At 38.9% G+C, this 20,836-nt stretch overlaps 1 protein-coding gene across 7 annotated transcripts in view; it reads left to right on the top strand.

The window, feature by feature from the left end:
• The first annotated feature begins 5,887 nt into the window (after positions 1-5,887).
• Positions 5,888-20,836, top strand: part of EGF (epidermal growth factor) — a 63,499-nt gene continuing 48,550 nt past the window's right edge. For 3 of the 7 annotated variants that reach the window (XR_009968093.1, XR_009968091.1, XM_062636634.1), the window contains exons 1-4: positions 5,888-6,559; positions 15,747-15,878; positions 19,279-19,478; positions 20,464-20,645. Coding sequence is in view for 5 of the 7 variants with exons in the window: in XM_062636634.1 (XP_062492618.1) it covers positions 6,433-6,559; positions 15,747-15,878; positions 19,279-19,478; positions 20,464-20,645 (641 nt within the window). In the remaining 2 variants the exon portion in view is untranslated. The remainder of the gene's footprint in view (positions 6,560-15,746; positions 15,879-19,278; positions 19,479-20,463; positions 20,646-20,836) is intronic. The other 4 variants (XM_062636631.1, XM_062636635.1, XM_062636633.1 and 1 more) reach the window with 3 other exon arrangements.

Genomic DNA, 20,836 nt, shown 5'->3' with positions numbered 1-20,836 from the left:
GTGAAGAACTGCTTCTCCCTTTTATGAAATCATCCCTGTCACTTGAGTCTGAACTACAGCCTCTGTATTCACATTTCCACCAGCAATACAGAATCTGTCTGAAGCTTTGGAGTATGCAGAACCATTATCTAAAAGTTAAATATAATGTGGGCTATTACTTGTACTTAATACGCCTGCCTTTTTCCGCACTGCTCTTCTCTCCTTGTCCCTGTCTAGATAGAGAATTGACAGCTGTGGCCTCAAGCAGGGTGTGTTTGGTAGCTGCAGGGTTTGGATGCCAAGTTCTGGGATATCATGCTCACAGAGGCATTTGGGTCTGTGATAGGCCCTGGCACTGCACTGCCTGCAGCTGTGAGGCTCTCTCTGAGGTGGTGTCAGGTCAAGCTGCCTCCTCCATGGCAGAGCCCTTTGCTGATCACTTGCTGCTTTCTGTACCAACTACTTCCTCATATGGTATAAGAAAACCACATGCAGGACTCTTATGGCCACTGTGGGTAGGGTCTCACAACCATATAGTGTTTTGCTTTAGATTTGCACACTGCCTGTAATATTATCTCACATGGTAAATGACAGCACATCAAAAACTTGCACTTCCAGTGCAAGCTTACTTTCAGCAGGCTCTGGGCAAATTCTTCATGAAATTCTCAAAGTTCAAATATTTATCCATTAGGACATATTTTCTTCTCAAGATCTCTTGAATCTGTGCTATAAACTGTAGGGAAATGAACATTCCCAGCAGTTAGAAATATATTTTGTTACACCTCCTCTTGGTTGCCCACCAATCCACTGGCAAATCCCTCAGGCACCAGCTGCATGGCCACATACAGCAAAATGTTAAATTTCCATGGAAAGAATGTGGCTTGCAGCATGCTCAGGCAGTCTTCACCTCCTTGAGAGTGTCTGAGTCTGGCAGCAGCTGGGAGCATCCTGCAGTCTGCTCACAGGAACTTGGTACCAGGCTCTGACAACATCTCTGGTAATTCTAGTCTTTTGAGTTCATCTCAGGTGCATTTGCTGTGGAAAGCTGACTATGGCAATGCCTGTTTTTACTTCCACTCCTATTTATTGTCCATCTTGTTTGATTCTGCCTCTGAGGTGTGACAGAACTAGGTGAAATGGGGTTAATCTAACTAAGTGAATTTGATTGGTAAATGCAGTGATTATGTTCCACAGAGCCAGTTGGGAAACAAAAACATAAAATGTTCCCTGGTGTTTATTTTTGAAAGCACATCGTGGTCACAAGAGGAACCATCTGAAAAGGTCTGCAATGTAGAGACAAAAGCTGCCTGAAAAAGTTATTTTAATTACTCATCTTACCAGCCCAGAACTTGTGGGATAAAAAGAATAAAAGTAGCAATACCTGTGATAGGTGGACTCAAAACAAGAACCTATGGACTGATATTTAAAATCCTAATATCTTATTGGTATCAGTGAAATGGTGGGTGCTCAGCAAGCCTGAAAATCACTGAAATCAGATTTCAGCCAGTGCCTTTGTCCTCAGAGATCTGTTAGAGTGGCTGTTGTACTATGTGAACTAGAAATAATTCTGCTGTGGGTGAAACAGAACTATCCCTGGGATGGAAACACAGCAAAAAAACTATGCGGAGTCTACATTTTCGGCCTTGATAGTGAAGTAATGCCATACCTGTTACCAAGGTCCTTTCTTAAATGGTCTCATGTAGCAAACTGCATAGATTTTATTCACGCTAACAAATGACTTGCTTTATCTTCACTTTTATCTCCATTTCGGAGAGCCAAATGACTGTTCCAACATGCTATTTAACTACTCCTTTATATCTGCTAACATAGAGGCCTAATGTAGTCATCTAACATTGATAAATGTCATAAGTCAGTAATGTGTTACGTGGCTTCCCCAGAATGTTTTGCTCTTGTTCTGACTGTCTGGATATAAGAGAGAGCATATTTAACTTTCTTTCTTGATCCTTCTGTGGATTCCAGAGTGCTCTAGTGGATGAAATAGTATTCACTGTACAGCAGCTGGTAAAAGGTGCCTGTCAAAATGTTAAACTTAAAACTGCTTTAAAAAGATGATATTGGTTATAATTAACAGTATGGTTTTAACACAGACTTTTTTTTGTCTTTTCCTTAAGATCAGATTGCAGTAGGAAAAACTGTAACCTTGGCAGACAGGACATGGGTCTCAAGCCACCAAAAAAAAATGCAGTGACTTTTTGTCGTAGTTGCTGCTCTGAAAGGAATTGAGACAACTGGAAAGAGATTATTTGCAATAACACTTGGTTTTCATAAAGCTTTCATGATCCAAAGCCCTGCTCTTTAATTAATTTTACTAATAAATTAAATTACAACATCCTGCCAGACAAATATTATCTTAAATTGCTGAAGAGAACAATAAGTGGCATGCTTGAGGACAAAACCAGAATGACCATCATACCTTGGGAGGAGATTTCAGGCATTCCTGGCTTTCTGAGATCACTGGAATATACCACTCCTCTCACGCTGTGCCTCCCCCTGCTCTGTCTGACAGGCAATTTAATATTGCATAATGTCCTTTTTGTCAGAATTATACACGATGCAGGCTCAACCTGCTTAAATTATGGTAGCAGTACTGAATCAAGCAGTGCCATGTCAGAGAAAGTTGTGTGATCAGAGTCAGCCGTTCCCACAGTGATCCCGAGATCAGACTTCAGTAAGTACATGAAATGCATGGCTTACGCAAAGCTGTATGTTTCCTGAAGGCTGTCAGGAATCTCCAGTATAATCATAAAAGTTGCTTGTGCCAATCAGCCACTGCACTGGTAGCAATACCTTTTCTGACAGAATGACACAACATGTTGACCAGGGGCTGGCGGGTTCCCTGGGGCCACTGGGGGGATCTGGAAGCTGTTCGGTGGGATATGAGTGTTCCTCACTGCTCTATGTTATTTGTACTAGAGATGACCACTACAAATTTGCTATGCTATTTCAGTGAACTCTTGCATTTAATTATTAACCTGTGTTGGCAGTAATTGGGATTTTGATGACTATTAAATGTGATTTTAACCAGATTAGAATATGCCTAAAGGTAGAATCAGACTTTCAGAGGCTGACAAGAAAAGAAGTCAAAGTGCTAACAAGCTATCTAATGCACAGTAAGCAAGAACAAAAAGCAGTACATGATTTAAACAATGTACCAGCTAGTACAATATAGATTCTGAAAACCCTGTGAAACTGAGGGAGGGCTGTTTCCTTCACAGTGTAGAAACAGTCAGAACATGCTGTCCTTGAGCTAGGTAGCAGCAGATCTTTGCCAGGGGTAGGAGAGAAGACCCTCTCCATTTGAATTGCTAGCTTGTCTTTACCAGCTTTGGAAAAGCAAACCTTCCAAAGCTAGTTGAGACAGCAGGAAGTCCAAAAGAAAAGGCTAAAATGGGTATTTGTTCATCAGTCTCTTGAGTCAGCAGGTCAAGTTAAACTAAGTCAGTTCTCATTAGATGTATTGGGACATATAATTTTAAGATCATTTGGGCTGATTCTGTGGTGAGCCCTACAAATGAGACTGCTGTGTTAATTTACTCTGATTTATGATATAAGTGCTAGAATAAATTTCTGTACTTAATAGCTCTAGGTGAACACAATAGTTTGCTTTGTAGAAACAAGTTTGAACAACTTCTTAAATATGAAATGATTTTAGGTGTGAAGGGATTATTGTGTGAAGTATGCTGAATCATTTGGTGAAAAATGGTATGTTTAAAAAGTTCAGGCGTGGTACAACCTGATGCATTTCATATTTAATTGAGAACTTTCTGGCTTGGTCTAAGGGTCTTCTTCACTTTCATGTAACTTATTAACAACATCCTTAAGCCTAGATCATATTATGGGTCTCAGTGTTACTTCTGACCTGAGCTATATTTGGGTTTTGAGAGTAAAAAAAGTAATCCCACTATTAAGAGATTTTTCTTCCTGTTTTTAAACCATTCCTATGCTTCTAGGATAGTAAAATTAATGACTTTATTAATCACTCTTTACCTGACTGCAGTGAAAGGATCTCTTTTTTCAGAAAAGATCATTGTGGTATTGGTGTGTCAGACAGTCCTCTCTTCACTATTACTTTAGAGAAAAATGAGAAATTCTGGGGCATGCCTCTCCTGTGTTTTGAGTAAAGGCAAAAAAGGAAAAGGATTGGAGGGGTGGTGGTGGTTTAGAGATTAAGGGAGTTGTTCAGAAACGACAGTGTGTAAATGAGCGACTAAAACATCATGGATAAGGCATAAATTGCTTCTGGGTTTTAATAGGAAAGGGAGAGCTTTTGTCTCCTTCAGTGAGTTTGCCTGAGTCTGCCCTGGAAGAGGTCAGGGCTGCGCTGGGATGGCCACCCTCACAGTCTAGCAAACACTGCTGGTGGTTGCTCACAAAGAAGTGACACATTCCTTTTCAGCTGTTTAGGTTGCCAGCTCCCAGTTTGAACAGTGAAGAAAACTATGTGAGGAGGAACCGATGGCTGCAGAATTACTAAAAAAGGTTCATGTGGAACGTACCACAGCTCCTGGGTAGGACCCTGTAATCCTAGAAGGGATGGCATTATACTCTGTTTTCACACTGGTTTCCCTTTTGTATTCCAGAGGACTGTTTGGGGAAGCAAATGCTGTTTGGCATGAGTCTAGCCCTGCATAATTTACATTGCTGTTATTGTATTTTATAGCATGCAGAATAGAGACTCAGTTCTGAGCAGAGTATATGGAAATGTGGCTGCCATTTGTCAGTCCAGGTTTAATTAGTTGCATTAGCTGTAGCAGTGGTGAAGCAAAGAAATGAGTGTTGCCTGCACACAGGCAGAAACATCAAGAAACAGTTGCTTTTAATGGAGCTTGGCCCAATTTATAATTAGGTTTCATGCTTCTTATTTTCTGACAGTGCAAATCTGGACTCCTTGATTCAACTAAATACTGGGGGGACAGAATTCCCGGAGATGCAACTCATACAGCTGTAGGTTACTGTCTGATGCTGCTGCTGTATCCAGCTGTTGCATTAGTATTTATTTGAATAGAACACTGCAGAAATTAAAAACAAAAAAAGGGGGGGAGAGGAGGAAGAAAAAAGAGACAGAACCAGAATGCCTCACAGTAGTTAACTCAACAAAGCCTGGCACAGTCAACCATTTAAACACCTGCTTGAATCTCAGCAAATTCAGCAAATTACTTATTCCTGTGCTCTAGAGCTTTGCAGTTCTGGGAAAAAAGGATTTTTTTTCAATACTGGAAGAATTATGAGCTTGATGCACCTGGAATTTCTCTAGTTTATATACCTCAGCAAAACAAGTGCGAAAGAGCACTGCATCACAACAGTAGCTTTTTACAGCACTGGTGTGTGCACATAAATGACTGCAAGACATGAGATGCAGACTCAGAAGACATTGCCCCCGCCTCGGACAGCAGGTATTTTCCTGGAAGTGCAGAAGGGCCAAATTCAGACCTGAGAGAGATGGTTGCAACTTCTTTGAAATCAGTATTACAAACGCACACCCTAGGTCTGAACTTCACCTTAAGCCAATTTGAATTTTCAGTTGAAATGTATCAGAGAGACCAGAAGGACTTTTTTTCCCCCCCTTTTTGCATGAAATATTTTGATGACAAAGTTTGCTTCTGGTGGTAAAACACATGACAATATTAAAATGAATGCTGCTAATCATGATTGAACAGACATGGTATAAACCTGCCTACAATCTCTGAGAAATAAAACTTAGCTGGCATGCTGCAGGTAGTTCTCAAGCAGGAGGGGCTGCTTTTCTAAATAGACTTTATTTATTACGTGTGGCTGGGTATCTGCATTCTGGCTCAGTTCCCTGTAGTAAGGAACTGACCACATTACTATTTGCAAACACAGGGTTCACTCAAGTGGTACTAAAAAGAGAAGAGGTGGGGCAAGCGGAGCTTTAAAAAGGAAAGAGAACTCCGTCCAAGTTTGTATGTAAAAAGCAACTGCGTTTTGGAGAAGGAAGGTACCTGAAGATCTCGCTCCCTGTACTCCACTAAAAGCTGTGGTGAACAGTTTTCCAAATCTGCTCCTTTTAAGATTTAAACAGCAGCTTTGCTTGTTGCGAGGAGGTTCTCAGTGATCCTTGCTAGCGTTGCTTTTAAGCTGCGTTAATTTTGTGGCAAGAGTGTCAGGCATTTCATACTTGGCTTCCAAAAGAGAAAAAAAAAAAGAAAGAAAGGCAAGAGGGAGAGAAAAAACCCGACGAGTGTGTGGAAGAAATCTCCCAGGAATTTCTTCAAGGTTGTGGTCAGACACAGCAAGGGCTAAAGTGTCAAGAAAAGCAAGGCAAAGATAAAACTTGGTATTGTGATAAGATGTCTGAGTGTAATGTAGGAGATTGCAGAAACCTTTTGGGATTACACATGTTCATCTTGCCTTGGATATGACTGAATACAAGCTAGGTTTTTTCTAGTGACAATTCAAAAAACCCTCAAGATTATGTTTCTCTTCCTTGTTGCTTTTTTGTCAGTGGTTTTTAAAATTGGCTTTGTTAGCCTTTCAGCTCTGCAGCACTGGAACTGTCCTAATGGATACAGACTGAAGACTGAAAACTCTGCTTGTATAGGTAAGTTTCCTGGCCATTCACAGATTAAGAGAACTGTATTTGTATTCTCTTAATTGAACTTCATAATTTTCAGAGTATTTTTACAGATTATGTGTGTGTTGTACTGGCAGAACTGATAAATCAGCCTCTCGATACCTTTTGCTTGTCATAATGAATAGAACTCATTTTATTTAGTTGTTCAAAAATCGGTCACTTCTCTGTGATTTTCTTTCTCAGAAAGCAGGATAAACTTTTATAGGCTGATTAAGAGATCTGAACTGTTCCCTAGTTACCAGAATTCATTGACATATCTTTATTGTGTCTGCATTTTCAATACATATGCATGCTCATTTCATGCTTGTGTATATGTATAATTTGTATATTGGTGTATTTTTGGATTTCTATATGCATATAGAAAGTATTTTAATAATTATGTGTTATTATATACTTAGATGTGGGCTACACAACTTTGAAAACTGTTCTTTCTATGTTTATTGGTGCATGTAGATACGTGTGCTTATATTTAATAATATGTTTCATACAATACATGAATCACAGGCTTTTGATACTGTAGTACTAATGTCTGGGTGAAATGTATGACTCTAATATTAGCATAATCACCTCTACTGATATGGAAGTGATTATATTAATGGAGGTAAAATACCAGTTCCTATTCTTTGCAAAGTGTAAGACAAAGAATGTCAGAACCCTTCTCACTACCTTGCTGCCTTAAAGTCCACATTGTTTTAGAAAGCTAGAGCCAATGAAGTGGGCTTTGCAGTAAAGAGATGAGGAAGCACTCTGTAAGGATTCAAGCAAACAGACCTAATACATGGAGTTAATGCTTTTGCCCTAGATTGCTTGGGCTTCAGAGGCTCTGACTCAGTTCTTGACATGATTTCATTAAATCAATAACAGGTGCCTCCTCTGCGCATTCTGCCAAGAAATGCCATCTTGTAAGCTGAAAATACAAGTATGCATGTTAAATGCACTCGTATTCACAGAGGAGGAGCTTGGCCTTTTTTTTGGTGCAAATTATAAAGCTGACTGAAGGTTTATCTGAGAGCCAAACACACCTAGGGTGCTTCCACACTGATACTTAAATTCAAATGAGAAGCATACTTCAGTTCAAAGGAAAAGCATACTTCTGAAACTAATCTCCTTGCTGCCACCTCTTACTATGCTTGTCTTCACACCGTGGAGCACTCTCAATGTGTACAAACTGGATTCCCTTTAGGCCAACCTAAACCAGAAATTGTTCCCATAGGAGAGCATCTATCCTCTGCACTGTTGATGGCCATTTGGTCCATGGGACCAGAGTAGACTTGGTTCTCCATAACCTCAACCTGAAATATATACAGTGTGCATGTCATACCTTCAGCAACTGTTGCACCTTATGGATCCAGTCCTATGGGTCCACACCATTTGCTAGTATGTAGATAGCTTCCACAAGCTAACTATGATGTACATTGGTTATGACTTCTACATTATTGCTTTGCCCAATTAAGAGCTCATGTATTGTGAAAGAATCCTTCTGACATGAAGGGAATTGCTTGGCTATTGTTTGACGAGTCAAAACGCACTCTAAATACTGACATTTAAAAGTCTTCAAAGATGTACTTTTTTATCCCAGTTGACATATTTTGCATATTGTTGCGCATCACTCTTCCTCTAATAGAGACGTAACCTATCCTGCATTATGTCTTTTCTCTTGAAAATTAGACACATTCAGCTTCTGTATGAATGGGGGTGGCTCTAGGTAAAGCACCAAAACGGAATGACAAGTAGTTCATCAAACTTTGCAAGAAATAGTAATAGAGGTCTTTTGCAAGACTAATAACTCCTGTGTAGCCCAGACCATTTTCCTTTAGAGGAAGAAGGTTGCATGTTTTCACTGGGGTCTAAGAAAGATGGGTTATTTAAAGGTAACTGAGTCCCCTGTTCTGACATCAGCTTAAAATAAATGATTAAATCAAGATGGCGATGACAAAAATTGCAAAAGTGTTTCCAATCTACCATAACTTGCTGATAAATGGATACATTCATTTACCAGACTAGTCTTGTTCTAACCTCATGACCTGTCTTCCCATACTTTCTGTCTTACAAACTTTGCTGTTGTGGGCCCCTCTGAAAGGCCTCTTCTCTCTTGGCATACCAAGTCAGGATCCAAATAATATCTCTTAAAATAGCTGTATAAAATTATGTGAGACATTTAGGGTTAGATTTCATTATCCGTCCACAGGATGAGAAGGTCTTTGATCTTTGACTATCCCTAGAAATAAAAGGAACTAATTAAGAAGTGAGCTATTTAGCAACGTAAGAAGAGAACAACCTAGACCTTCATCCGTAGTGTCAGTATGGAAAATAAATCTAGAAAAGCCTACACACTTTCCAGTAAGTGTGGCTTGTAACAATTCACTAACAGACAGCAGACACCTTTCCAGTTCATGGTAGTCCTTATGGCTGGCGAGATGCCACCTCAGTCACAGACGATAAAGAACATTTTACAATTGGTATATTTATTACAGCTCACCAAGAATGGTTGCCAAGCCACAGTTCAGCTTGCTGTCACTGTTCACAGTTCAGTAGTATGAGTCATGTCTCCCACTCACCACTTTTATGCCCACCTTCAAAGCCTGCCTACAGCTTCCTACCACTTGCTTCCACTGCACCCTCTCTCTCACATAAGTAATGAACTAGAATATCATAGATCCGGTCTTCTGGTCAGAGCATGACCTGTGTATCCAGCAAGCAGAGGAAAGGACAGGAGGAATCTATTCCACCAAAGCACCCTTCAGTCTTACATTTCATGTCAGAATTTCACCTTTGCTTAATCCCCTGTAATACAATGGTCTCTAATTAAGAAGATACCCTAGCACATCTCATCTTTCACCGATTCTATGTTACACAGTCTGGGCTACACAGGTGTTGTTATTTCTACAAGGTAATAACATGTTCAGAGTTGGTCCTGGAAGTGCTTTGATTTCTGCATGTGTGGTACACCAGAAGATGGGCCTTATGCCTATTGGAATCAGATGTCTGTGCCTTCCTGAAGTACTCCTTTAACTCCTTTATTCTCTCATGTTGTACAGATGCTTTCGCCACTCAAGACCAAAAAGTTTCCCACATGTCACTGTTTATCTGAAGGAATCCCTACAGCAGCCCCTTGCATTATCAGCTTTAGACTAGACATTAATGCCTGTCAGTCTTGGCCTATCCTAGGTAAAGATATTATGTTCCGGATATTGGAGGTGTACTTTGGCTTCACGGCTGACTTTGAAATATCACTTTGTCAGTTTTAAAAACAAAGGGAGACTTTTACTAGGAAAAAAAAAAACAAACAAACATCAATATTGTTAAAAAGTTTTTGAAGAAGGCAAAACACAACCCACAAATTGAAGTTTTATCTTAAATTCCACACATCTGTACTAACTTCTGGCATTAACTGATTAGACCTTGTCACTTCTTCAGGGCTAACATGCTGCACATTCCTGCAGAGCTACAGCCTGCAATTGAAGGTGACAACTGCAGCTATATAGGTCAGCTTTTTTGGTCAGATGCTTCTTTCTGTGTCTCAAGCTTTCCTTCTTTATTTCTAACTGTTCACCACTCTCCTGCCATGCAGCACTGCTGATGAGGAATATTATGTTATTCCTCTTTGTGTTACATTTTTAATTTATTTTAATTAGCTAAATCCTGGCTTCACTTTGCTCCATAAAGCCTTCTGAACACATACTGTTAAAACTTACGTTATATTCTATGAAATATGAAATGCCAGAACCTTAAGTTATCCTTTCTTTGCAAAATTGCATGAGGAGTAGTAAGAGCCAGTGAAATGGATAACTATGTTGTCTACCTCTGCTCAGACATAGGGATAAATCTGTTGAGACCCTACTGTATCCCCCTGTATTTCAGAAGAGCTGCAGTCAAGGCATGCTTGTTTTCTTGTTTTCAATAGCTGTCTTTCAGCTAGCTCACTTCATATTACACTGCCCTGAGGAAAGATGCTTGAAAACATTGTTACTAAATAGTAGTGAGGAATTCTTGAATATGGGTCTGAGCTCACAGACCAATTCACAAGAAGATTCCCATTGAATTCTCTGGAAATTGGATACAGCTGAATGTGGACAATTATTATCTTTAGCTGTAAAAACTTATATCAAAAAATGAAGGAGATAAATCTGGTACAAGAAGTGACAGAAGTGGTATCACACATCGCATGAAGCTTAACCCTGAACAGGGCTAAGGGACAGACTCCAGGACCATTGGTTAATACTACAAGACTCATCATCAGTTTTGCTCAGTAGAAAATAGAAGATATTAATTTTGTGTTCTGTTTTAAACAAAACTGACTGCTTTCTAGTATCCAGGTTGAAACCTGATTTTAAAGGGATCTAGATGATGGTATTTGTTAATGTTTTTCAAAGAGGGCCAAGTGACAGCCTCATTAACTTCATCTTTGAAAGGCAAGCCAGTAAATATTATCTTGCAAGTTACATGATCCAGAAAACAGACATCCATTTTGGAGTTACTAATTTACACATAGAATTTATTCTGAAGACAAAACCCAATTTTTTTTTTTTTTTTTTCAGTGCCCAAACCTTTGAGGTCTGAGTCCAGATGGGTAAAAAATTCAAGACACCGTAGTCCCTTGAGATATTTTTTACCTTTTCTTTTCAAGATATCTAAAAATGTTTTCTAAATTTTATTTCTATTCTAAATTTGATTCTACTTTACACTTGATTAAATCATATGAATGCTGTCATATCTGTGATATGATCACCTCTGTGGCTCTGGACTGGAAGAGTTCAGGAGTTGGTAATGACCTTATTGTATTCACACTGTATTTCTTACCATAGTATTTGAGCACTTCGTAGCATCTATCTTTAAAGAATTGTGGGTGATCAGGTTGTGCTATAAACCTCATTCAAAATCAGAGAGAGAAGATACTGAGCTGTGCCTCATCTATCTTCCTGTGGCCTGCTGAGAGATGGAACACATTTTTCCATTCCTGGCTATCTTGTACTCTTTGAGATGTATGCTTTTAACAAAATAGGTAAAAAGCATGGGCTGCTTTCTTTGTAACCCATATGAAATTTCATGTTCAGCCTTACTGAAGAGATTGTGGTGGTGGCTAGATACAGCAAACTGAATTAATTCCCAGCCCAGCTCCAAAGGAGCCAAATTTGAATGAGGTTATTTGAATGTGTGTATCTGCACATGCATATTTTATGTATATAATGTATGTATTTGGGGCCATAATGAAAAGCAAGTTCTGGCTCACTGTGGTTTCTCTGTATCCCTGCCAGGCATACTAATGCTTCACCTTCTGCAATCAGAGCATTTCTCAGGACTCTCAATAAAGTAGCATATTTGTATGCAAAGTCATTGAGAGCTGCCAACATCATGATGACATGATTCATCGGTTTTGCTGATTCTCAAGGCATTTTTTGCATAAAGAAGCCTTTGAGAACTGACCAGAACCTCATTCTTCCTTTCAAGGCTGGCTGTCAGGGCATTGCAGACAGCTTTTGTGTTCCCTAAGCCGATTTCTTTCACAGGGTAAAGTTCCCACCAGGGGATGTGGTTGCCAGGACACGTAAAACAGCTACAGGAGGACGCAACTCCGTGAATTGTTTTGGCACTAAGAGTGCAGGTGAAGCCACTGCTAGTTACACCTGATGGATGGTTTTATGATCAGGTTCTCCTAAACCTTAAGAAACAGCCTTCCCCTCTCCCTCTTTCTTTTCTTTTTTTTTTGTACTTTAAGCAAAGAAGAGAGCATAGGACCCTCTTCCATTGTTAGCACCATAAAAGCTGAATGTTCATAGTGCTGTGACATGTTTTATAATAGTGCTGTGTCTGTTGGTGTTTCCTGTTTACCTTTGGAAGGGGCATTCTCCGGTGGCTGAGCTCTCTGTCACCACTGAACCCCTCGTCTTTTATTGAACTGTTATTCTTCCTTTATAGCCTTTCTTCAGCTGGGGTGATTGCTTGCTTTTCAGCATGGGTGAGAGTTGCTTTATTATGTGAACTTTGGTGGTGATGAAAATGGGCAGATTGATAACCCCGAAATCCTTTCTTCAAGAACAATTACTGGGAGGCAGTGTAAATTCTTGTAGACTGATCAATGAGCATGCTCTTTCTTGGAGAGTCTGTTTTGTACACTCATATAAAGCTAGAAAATCCATCCTGTAAATAACAGGTCGTTGTACCAAGTTACCTAGGTACATAGCTCAGTAATCTGTGCTTGGTTAAAGTATGTCTTCCCAATCTGATCCTGGCTTGAGTATATCCACAGACATTTTCCATACCTTCACAGTTTTTCTTGGTAGCTAGTTCCCTTAGCGAATCACACTTCCTGTTAAAATGTGAACTTAATATCTAAATCTGATTTCTCTGACTTCAATTCTCAGCCATCAGTCCTTATTAAAACTTTCTTGCAAAAGGTTGTAGTGTCCTTTAGAAAATAAGGTATTTTTCTTTATGAAGGTATTTACATACTATGATTAATCCTTCTCCCAAGCCCCTTTCTGATAATCTAAGCAGATTGAGTTAAGTGTCTCACGGAAAGGCAATTTTCCTCACCTTCAAATCACACTTTATATCCTTGTTGTATACACTTCCTAATTTTCCAGGACCCTGTAACAACCAATATCTAAGAAATACAAGCAGTGTGTCAATACAGTCTCAACATTGTTTTACACAGAAGTAAAATTATTTCTCCACAGTCATTCATTTCTCCTGTGTTTGTATGTGTTGTGATTTGAATTTTCTTGCCCAGTGACATGCTAAGAGGTAACTTTTCTGTCCAGTATGAACACAACCTGTAGGTCAGACCTACCTTTCTTATTCTTCTTTAATGTACTCTTTGTTGATCAAATAATAGTTCTCTCATCAGTGTTTCACATTGCTCTCTGTTTTTAGCAATGTTACATCTACACAGTCGCCTTCATCACCCATACTTGTGATTTCCTTATAGGAATAATATCAGGTTTATTTAACAAGATACTATTGTCATAAAAGTACATTGACTGACATAAACTACACTGTAGCCTTTATCAACACAGGCTTGTACCTACTTTTGTACTGGTGACCAGATCAGATTAGCTGTCCAGCTTAGACAGCCAGTTACTCCATTTGAAAACCAGTGCATCAAGGAGAGATGCAAACACTGTCCATACCTGCAGACTCCTTCAGGTCTCCGCTGCTACTGACAGCAGCTGTGACAATGAGCTGAGGTCACCAAAGCCCTCCTCTATAGGCTCCCAAAGAACCCTTTAGTTTAAATCACATGCAGGCAATGTTAGTCAGGAGTAGCTAGTTTTAAATTGGTGACCTGGAGCTCTTGGTTTCTGTAGCCCATTAACAAATTTCTAAGATAGTCAAACCTTTCTAGAGGGGATTTGGAGGAGTTATTCTTTTAATGCGGTGGAGAATGGCATGTACATCTCTAGTATGTGTGGGAAAATATGATCCTGAAAGCAGATTGCTTGAAGAAGATTGTGGGTTAGAGTTAGAGTGCTTTATGGAATTAAGTTGCTGAAAATGCTTCTGCTTTACCTTCATAATCTGTTCAACAGAAATCAGTTGCATGTGCTCTGATTACATTTCGTACATTGTCAAATTAGTTCTTCTGCTATGTGGAACATAAGATTGTGGGAGAACTCTGAAAACAATTTGGAAACATCACTTAGTCTGTACAGACATTATGTGGCTGTAAATTTCTAACATTCTTATGAACAACTTTGATACCTGACACACAAGAAGCCCCAAAACATTTTCTGCTACACGTAGTTTTTTAAAGGGTTTAAAGAAGCAAGGTTCCCAGACCCATGGGATATCAGAGATCTGGTTGTTTGGCTTTCCCTAGAAATTTAATTCAAAGTGCTGGTGTGAGCTGGTTAAGTTCCAGTTCCTTGAAGCTATCATGAGGTACCATTTCTGACCTTTGAACTAGGGGAATCCTCACCTAATGCTCCTCCTGAAATACTGTGGTGATTTCCACTTGATTCAAATAATCTCGGACAAGTTACCCATGGGGAAGCGTTTCCATTGCCCTAAATTCTTGATCAGGAATACAGGGAAAAAAAAATATTGTTGTGCGCTATCCTTGGAATAACTCAATACATATATGTAGTTTTGGCTATGAGCCAATGTCCTTCAGTGACTTAATCAATCAAATGTGTCTTTAAAATAATTTGTATTGATTCCTTTTTTTCCTATATGTGCAAAGTCAGACAGTCAAACCCAGAACAAAAGTCACTGACATCAAACAGAACTTGGGGAAGGAAAAAGCTACTCTTTAGAGCAACCCTCACAGCAGTTATACAAGAAATATACCAGGATGTGGTACTGTCAAATGTGAAGCACCTCAGGAAGTTACTATCAGATGCATTTGTTTTCAGTAGGAACTGAAATTTATCTGAATTTTCTAGGACAATCCATGGTAACACCAAAGGGGTTAATTTCTTTCCTATTAGTTCAAAATATGCTCTTCAGTGGTGACTTTTCTCTGAAAAATAAAGTCCTTAAGTTAGGACTTAATTAATAGTTACTGCCTCAACCCCTGATAAATCACCATAAATATGTTAAGTATCTTTTAATTCCTAAAGGCTGTAGCCTACCCTCCCAGTTAAAAGCTCAGTTTCTAATTAATTTGCTTGTTGCCTTGGCTTGGGCTTGTTGCTGTCAGAATACTGTGGGGGTTTTGGTGTTTTGTATGTGTGTTTGGCTCAGACCAAAATGAGCTTACTGTGGAACTCAATGCTGTGGCAGCCTGTTTGCTGTTTTGCTGTTTCCTAAAGTTTGGTAATTTGTTGGCGAAATTATTACTGTGGAAAGAGGGTAAAGATAAAATGAAGCAGCTGCAGGCAGCATTTGCATAGCAAACAGTAATGCAAGTCACAGAAATAGAGAATAAGTCAAGTCTGTTCCCTGTGTTTGGGCAATGAGACCAGAGTGCCCAGACACCAGGAGAACGGTAATTCCCTTAGACACTTTTTTAATGAAAAATAAAATCACTGTGCATTTGACAATGGACAAAACAGTAATTCTGAAACTAATGCATGAAACAATACAGCCATCCTTTCCTTTTTTAATGAAGAGATATTAAATTCTGTGACCAATTTATTATGTCAAGGGTATTCTTTCTCTTTGCTACTTTTGCTAGCTGAATTTTCCTCATCCGTTCAACAATGTGTTTCAGATATTGATGAATGCCTTGAAGGCGGTTTGGGAACCTGTGGCCAAACCTGTATCAATGTTCCAGGGTCCTACATCTGCTCCTGTTTGCCTGGCTACACTTTGGACATTGACAAAAGGTCTTGCTATGTGAATGGTAAGGTAATTTTCTCTTTTATTAATGAAAAAAGAGCTTTAGATATTTAAGTAGCATTATTTTTCAAGGAGAACCATGCCTGGCTGGTCCCTACTCACAGTGCCTGGGGTGTTCTTTTTCACTGGTGGAAAACTGCCTCTTGTACTGTGTAGGTAAATGGCAAGGCCAAAGTGGGTTCCACAGAAGAGTGATGGTGAAGAATGGAAAGTATGGTGGTGGGAAGATGAATGAACATACAGAAACAAACAAACAAAACTAAACAATGACTTCCAGTTTAGTCGAAACACTCTCTCTGTGTGCTCAGAACTGTAAACTCTCTTATCCTTACTGCTTCCAGGAAAATGCAGCAGTACATAAGATTTTGCTACCTTTGCCTCTTTTAATCTCTTGGTGTTGATGTCTTTCCAGTTTGTTTAGGTTATAGGGGCAGTGCTGTGAAATCAAAAGCAGGAAACCCTTAATTTTGGTTTGGTCCATTAGCAGTTTCTTAATAAAAATGAATGCTACTGTGAGTTCTTACTATTCCTTGTTCTGTTCTGAATGTATAAATAGTTTTTGATGTATAAGAAGCATTTAAATATCAAAAATTTTTAGCCTTTCAAAGAGGAGAACATACACAGTTGTGGCCTTTGAATAACCTTAATTATATCCTCAACAGATGCTACCTAGGGAAAAAAATCTAGTTGGATTTTATTGATTGGTTTAATCCTATGTTGCATCTAGAGTACAAGGTACGAGTGCTATGGATTTCACCTCTCGCCTCTCCTCCTGGGTTTCCTGAATGTTTGGTTTTGGTTCTTTCCTGGGATATGTTAAAGCTCCCTTCTTATCCAGGAGCACTGGTTTTCTTTTTCTGCCTAATTTTTACCTGGGACTCTTGTGAATACAAAGATACGACCTGACAGGGCATGTTTCTGACCTAGGAAGTAGGAGATGTGCTTGAGTTCCTGTGTATGTAGACTCTGGGACTATGAACATGGGTAAAAGTGTTCTGTGCAGCTCCCAAATTAGCGCCAACACAGTTACTTTAGTCAACTCCTAGAGCCATTGACAGAAACACATGACTCACAAAGATAAATAGATTTTTTTTTAATTAACTATTTTTTGAACTGAAGTGAAACCAAACATGTTACCCTACCCCACATCTGCACAAGTATCTTTCAAAGAGCAATCCTACCTGAGGACTTCAGCTTTTTTTAAAATGTTATTACTGACATTTGTAGCACCAGGAGAAAATGACTGATTGTTCAGGAGACACTGTGGTAGATAAAGAACATTTATGTTAGGTATAAACCTTCCTGTAGGGCATACACTAAGTGAAATACCCTCATGTTTTAAAGACAGGAAGCTCTTTAATGCCTGTGTTGTTTACCTGTCAATTAAACCCTTGATAAAATTAAGACCCAAATCTGACTGGTGCCTCTGCAATAAAAGTTTGATTGTTTGGTCCCTAATCCATTTGCAACTGTCATTCACAGGTGCCCGATAGGAAATTCAAAGAGTGGAAAGGACAAAACCAAACTATATAAATGCTCTTAGTCAACTAATTGGCAAAAACACAGGCAGTACAGCTGCCAAATTCCTGAGATAAATCAACCTTGCCGCACCTCACCTTTCATTCACCGTTTACGTAACACAAGTCTTCATAGTTTAAATATTCTCACATGGGGTTGCTCAGTGCAAATAGCAGCAGAAAAATGGAGTCACGAAAATCCTAGAAGCAGCTGTTATAACTGAGTGATAGCTTGACAATTTAAGATACAGCAGTCTGTTAGGATAGAAACAAAATTGTAAACAGGAGAAAATGGCATCTTGGGTGCTTGTCAGAACTTTCTTCACTTGGAGAAATCAAAATTGGTCTCATTTCTCTGCTGTGAAAGGGGTTGCATCAAACAACCTTGCAATCATGATAAAGCTGGAGTATCTGGCTAAAATTTGGACAGGTAAAATCTGTTGAGTTTAAAGCCCCAGGTTTCATACTAAAAATAAAAATATTTAGCTAAAAGTTTGCTAAACTGGCCAATAAAAAAAGAGTTTAATTTTCAAAGATAACTGTGCAAGAAAACTTATGAAAATGTGCCTTTGAGTCTTTGATGGAATCCTTACCTGATAAATAGAGAGTTGCTTCTGCACTGCAGGAAGATCAATTCAGCAAGTCATTGCACAGGCTTGAAAGCTGTCATTCTGCTGGTTCTATATCAATAATCGCATTTTACTGTTACTTGGTTAGAGCATTACTTGTATGCCATGATCTGTTGTTTCAAGCAACTGTGTTAGATGCCCCCACCATTCTCACCGCAATCAGATTATCAGATTTCTTTGAATGCTATTGTTGGTAAATTAAGGAGTAGGCTGTATACCCTCCTTTTTTTCATATATATATATATATACATATATAAATGCTTCTTTTTAAAATGAAGGCTAATTGTGTCTGGTTACCTAAAAACTCATTTCCCCTGCTACACACTTGGCAGATATCCATGATACTCAAATTGCCTAAATGAAAACCATTCTGGTTTGGAAATGCAGTTAAGGTTCCTAGGGTAATATTAACCTTGCTCTGTGGTGAAACCCTAAAAATAACAAAGAAACTTGATAAAACCTTGGTAATGTAATCTGCAGCCCCAAACATTCTGTCCAACTAATTATACTTCCATACTTATCACCTGGTTTTAAGGCTACATTAAGACTATTTGGACCATCTTTGTTACTCACCACTTTCAACCTTAGTTGGATTTCTAGAGCATAGGTCATAATTGGAGCTCCTTTCATTTTAACACTTTTTTGTTATCTTACTAATACTCTTTTACCCTTCACTCAATTTGAATATAGTTTTTGTCTGGAACAAGTAGTTGGTGTTGAGCCGTAGAAGTTTTAGGTATAGATCTTCTGGTTTCCTTCAGCCTTCTGCATCACAAGAAACTTCCACAGACTCTTGCTTCTGCCTTTGCCCTCTCTTGGGATTTTCAATTTCCCTGTTCAGATAGCTAAATTGAGACTCCAAACCACCTGCCTGTGATAAATTCTTGCTATAGTACAATAGTTGGAAGCAGTCTTCAATTTAGGGATGCATCCATGGCATAATTCTTGCAACCTCTGTAGGCAAGCATGCAGTGGTTCTTCTGACCTTAGACTAGGCTGTAGGTTTTGCCATTACTGGCTAACAGACACTGCAATCTCAGTTTCATGACTCAGATTTTTGACCTAACTTTCAGCATTAAATGTGAAAGGACCATTAAATTTATGTTGTATTGGTTCTCTGAGATATGCCTAGAAGGTTATCGTTAAAATACAAGATAGATGGTTAGATCCTGAACTTTCTCTTTGGCTACAAAAATACTGATGAGAATTTAACACAGAAAAAATACAATGCTTATCCATTAATTGGTCTCTTTTGCAGACCCTGCGCCATTCCTACTATTTAGCCATGGAAATGCCATCTTTAGAATTGACACTGAAGGGACCAATCATGAAAGATTGGTGACTGACACAGGTCAGTCAATGCTTATGGATTTTCATTATACAGAAGAGAAAGTGTATTGGGTAGACTTTGAAAGGCAACTACTTCAAAGAATTCACCTGAATGGCACAAAACAAGAGGTAAAGTAATAAGTTTTCTGGAATTCTCCAAGTTAGGGGGCATAAAACCATCTAAGGAAACCCCCTGCTCTTTAGGTACAATGCTGCCATTCCTGTTCATTGATTAGCACTTCAGACTTATTTAATACCTTTTGCTGTTGTAATAGTTATGTTCCTGAATCTAGGCTGTTTTACTGGTGTTTAGAATACATTTAGTATTTTCTGTGGTTTAAGTGAAGGGGTGTTAAAAATGAAGGAGAGGAAACTCAGACAAACTAAAGCTTTGAAGACAATAATGTTTCTAACATTTTTAAATTAATCCCTGGCATTATGGAAGTTTGTCTTCCAGATTGCTGTAACTCAAACTGGCACAAATACTATGAGAAGAATATGCTTGAATTCCTAGTAATTTTTTATCAAACCTTCTATTGGTTTCTATAGTTGCATAAATGCTTCTTTTAGCACTTCATCCTTTGTTCAGAAAAAGCTATGCAGTTCATTGCATCTGCCTGATTAAGAAGGGCAGACAGGCTGCTGTGGCTGAACTCTAACACCGGGAGAGCCTTCTTTTGTTTGAGATTGTTAGGGTTTGTGTACCCATGTGGAGTCTTCACTGATGTATTTTAAATTGATTTTTAGGGATCAGGGTCCAGCAACAGTCTGTTAGGAGGCTTTTCATCTGTAACAGTATAGGTCTTGGTATTTCATAGTGTGCCAAATGCAAGAAGTTGTAGCTAAAAGGTTAGTCCAGTGTAGTTCTCATGGAGAAAAGTTTTCCCTTTTGCATGGGGTCACTCAATTCAGAAGAAGTATGTGTAAGTACAAGGACCAAATGAAAGGGACTAGAAAAATAAGACAAAGGATCTACAGGACTGAGAGAAAATGAAGCAGGCAAAGGAATGAAATGGGAATCTTCAGTCTGGCACTCCATTCCTTATATTGAAAGCCTAGTTTAGGGTAATCATTGGGATGCTTCTTGTTGTCAACTTCTTTCTTTTGTTTACAGAGGTTATGTTACATAGACAAAGGCATTTCAGGGTTTGCTATTGACTGGGTAAATCAAGACATTTTCTGGGCCAATAGACAGAAAGCAACCATAGAAGCAACGGACATGAATGGGAAGAAACGAAGAATTCTTCTAAGAGGTGCTGGTCACCCCACAAGGATTACCATTGATGCTGAGCAAAGGTAATTTTAACTAGGTTAGTAGTTTTAATTGAAATGGGCTCGAAATATGCTAAGTACTATGATTGTGGTTTATAGGCTGCTGGGCTAATCTGTGCACAGTGTATTATCTATAGTCCAATACCTCCCTGAACTTTGACAAAAGATAAAAGATTAATAAGCATATAAGAGATAAATAGAGAAGTGTGTGAGAA

Source organism: Pezoporus occidentalis, unplaced genomic scaffold (genome assembly GCF_034315485.1).
Source record: "Pezoporus occidentalis ecotype Australia unplaced genomic scaffold, CSIRO_AGI_Poc_V1 ctg49, whole genome shotgun sequence".
In the NCBI taxonomy this organism is placed as follows: Eukaryota; Metazoa; Chordata; class Aves; order Psittaciformes; family Psittacidae; genus Pezoporus; species Pezoporus occidentalis.
The sequence above is the reverse complement of the archived record's forward strand: the minus strand, read 5'-3'. Positions and strand labels throughout refer to the sequence as shown.